The sequence below is a fragment of the Apis dorsata genome, unplaced genomic scaffold (genome assembly GCF_000469605.1).
Source record: "Apis dorsata unplaced genomic scaffold, Apis dorsata 1.3 scaffold_1095, whole genome shotgun sequence".
Classification (NCBI taxonomy): Eukaryota; Metazoa; Arthropoda; class Insecta; order Hymenoptera; family Apidae; genus Apis; species Apis dorsata.
Window position 1 is genome coordinate 37,399 of NW_006264193.1, and position 2,052 is coordinate 39,450.

At 24.9% G+C, this 2,052-nt stretch overlaps 1 protein-coding gene across 1 annotated transcript in view; it reads right to left on the reverse strand.

Moving 5' to 3' along the window:
* The window catches only part of LOC102673227 (E3 ubiquitin-protein ligase AMFR-like), a 21,059-nt gene extending 19,786 nt beyond the window's left edge, over positions 1–1,273 (reverse strand). Inside the window, exon 1 of the mRNA XM_031514667.1 lies at positions 1,092–1,273. Coding sequence (XP_031370527.1) covers positions 1,092–1,273 — 182 coding nt within the window. The remainder of the gene's footprint in view (positions 1–1,091) is intronic.
* Positions 1,274–2,052: the final 779 nt, after the last annotated feature.

A 2,052-nucleotide genomic window follows, 5' to 3' on the forward strand; every position in this document is an offset into this window, starting at 1 on the left:
AAATATTTGTTTCCATAAAGTTCAAAAAAATTATTTAGCAAATAAATGAAAAAATAAATATTTATTACACAAAATATTGATTTTTTTAAAGATTTATTAAATAAATTTTTATCAAATATTTATTAAATAAACTTTGATAATATATATATAATTTATATATATATATAACTTCATAAATATTATCAAATAATATTTATAATATTTAAATTATATGAGCTTAAGTTGTTTTTAAAAAATTTTAAGATGTCCCGTAATTATCTTTCTTTTTTTTGATACGAAATATATATATGATATTTGTTGTTTGTGAATTTATTGCATTATATATGAACCGTTCTGCTCTATCATTTTCTTCCATCTCTCAAGAAATCTTATTCCTTTTTTCCAAAATTATTGGGATTTATTTGCAAAATATTCCTCGAGATGCATTTTTATTTCGCTTATAGATTGAAATCGTTTATCATGGAATTTTTTAATGACAGGAACAAGTAATAGTTAGGTAGAGCAAGATCTGAGCAGTATAGAAAATGCGGTAAAATGTCCCAATCAAATGATAACAGCGGTTTTCTCTTACAGATGCAACATGCGGTTTTACATTGTCCTGATGACCTTGTCGGTTCATCAATTTCGGCCGTTTTTCTGCTATGTGTTTTTCAATTTATCAAATTGATTGCATTGCATTTTCAAAATTAATAGTTTCACCTTAAGAAGCTCCTTAAGGAGCTCATAGTAGAATACACTTTTCCAATCCTACAAAATAGACAAAAGAATTTTCCTTCGATTGAAATCCAGGCTTTGTGACAGTTGAAGATCTATTATCTTCAGATCAAATGCGTTTTCAATGTACATTTTGATACAAAATCCAAGTTTCATCTCCAATGACAAACCTCTTTAAAAAAGAATCTCTTTCATGTTAATGGAGAAGAAAATCGCACATAAAGATGCAATTTATAAGGTCGATCTCTGTCAATAGCTATGGAATCCAAACTTTACATCGATTGACATATCTCATCTTGATTAGATGATTATATATTATTGTCTTAGGAATGTTAGTGGTATTCTCGCGTACACTATATCGCAGATTTTCAGCGAACATGGCCTTGGTAAGGTCCATATCTGTTACTGCTGGGTAGCCGTTGCGGTTTTCTTTCAAATCAAAATTGCCAGCTTTAAACCTCTTAAACCAATTGCGGATAGTCGTAGTAATTGTAGCATTACTGCCGCAGTATAAATCTCTACAGTCTGCACTATCACCTTTTTTAAAACAATGAAGCATAATGCAAATGCTTCCTTTGGCTATTCATATTGAAGAGAAAAGGTTTTAAAAGAGACTGTGTCACCAACGAAATGTACTTTAAAAGAGCTCTGGGACGATTGAAACCAATACTATAAATGGCTAATAGGTAAGCCTGCATATTCATATAAAAATAGTCAGTTAAAGAGTTATTCCTAATCAGTGAAAGAAACTTATGGGACACTCTAATATAATAAAAAGTTTGTAGATATCAATAATTAATGTAATTATGTTTTAATTTGTGTAATTTTCAATATATATGTATCGAAATATATAGATTCAAATAATTAAAAATATTATCTATAATTAAAAATTATAGATAAATGGAAATATTAATATACTAATTATATATGTGTCTTTGATATTCATCTCTAATTAATATATGTTTTATATATATATATATCTATATAATAAATTGAATAAATCGAAGAAATATATTTTCTCAAATAAAAAAAAATTGTTTTTTTACAAATAAATTTTAATATCATAGTATTTCACTGGATATAATAGATATAATAATCAATAAAGATAATAAAGAATAAGTTTTTACAATTGCAAATTCTTATACATAATTTTATGATTAAAAGATATTTTAGATATTTCTATCAAATTATTTTGAAAAATATTAAATATTAAATTATTATATATGTAGATATTTTTTAACAACAATATATATAATATAATACAATACTATTACTCTATGTGTATAGGATCTTTTATATCTATATAATATATATATATATATAATAATTGTTCTATTA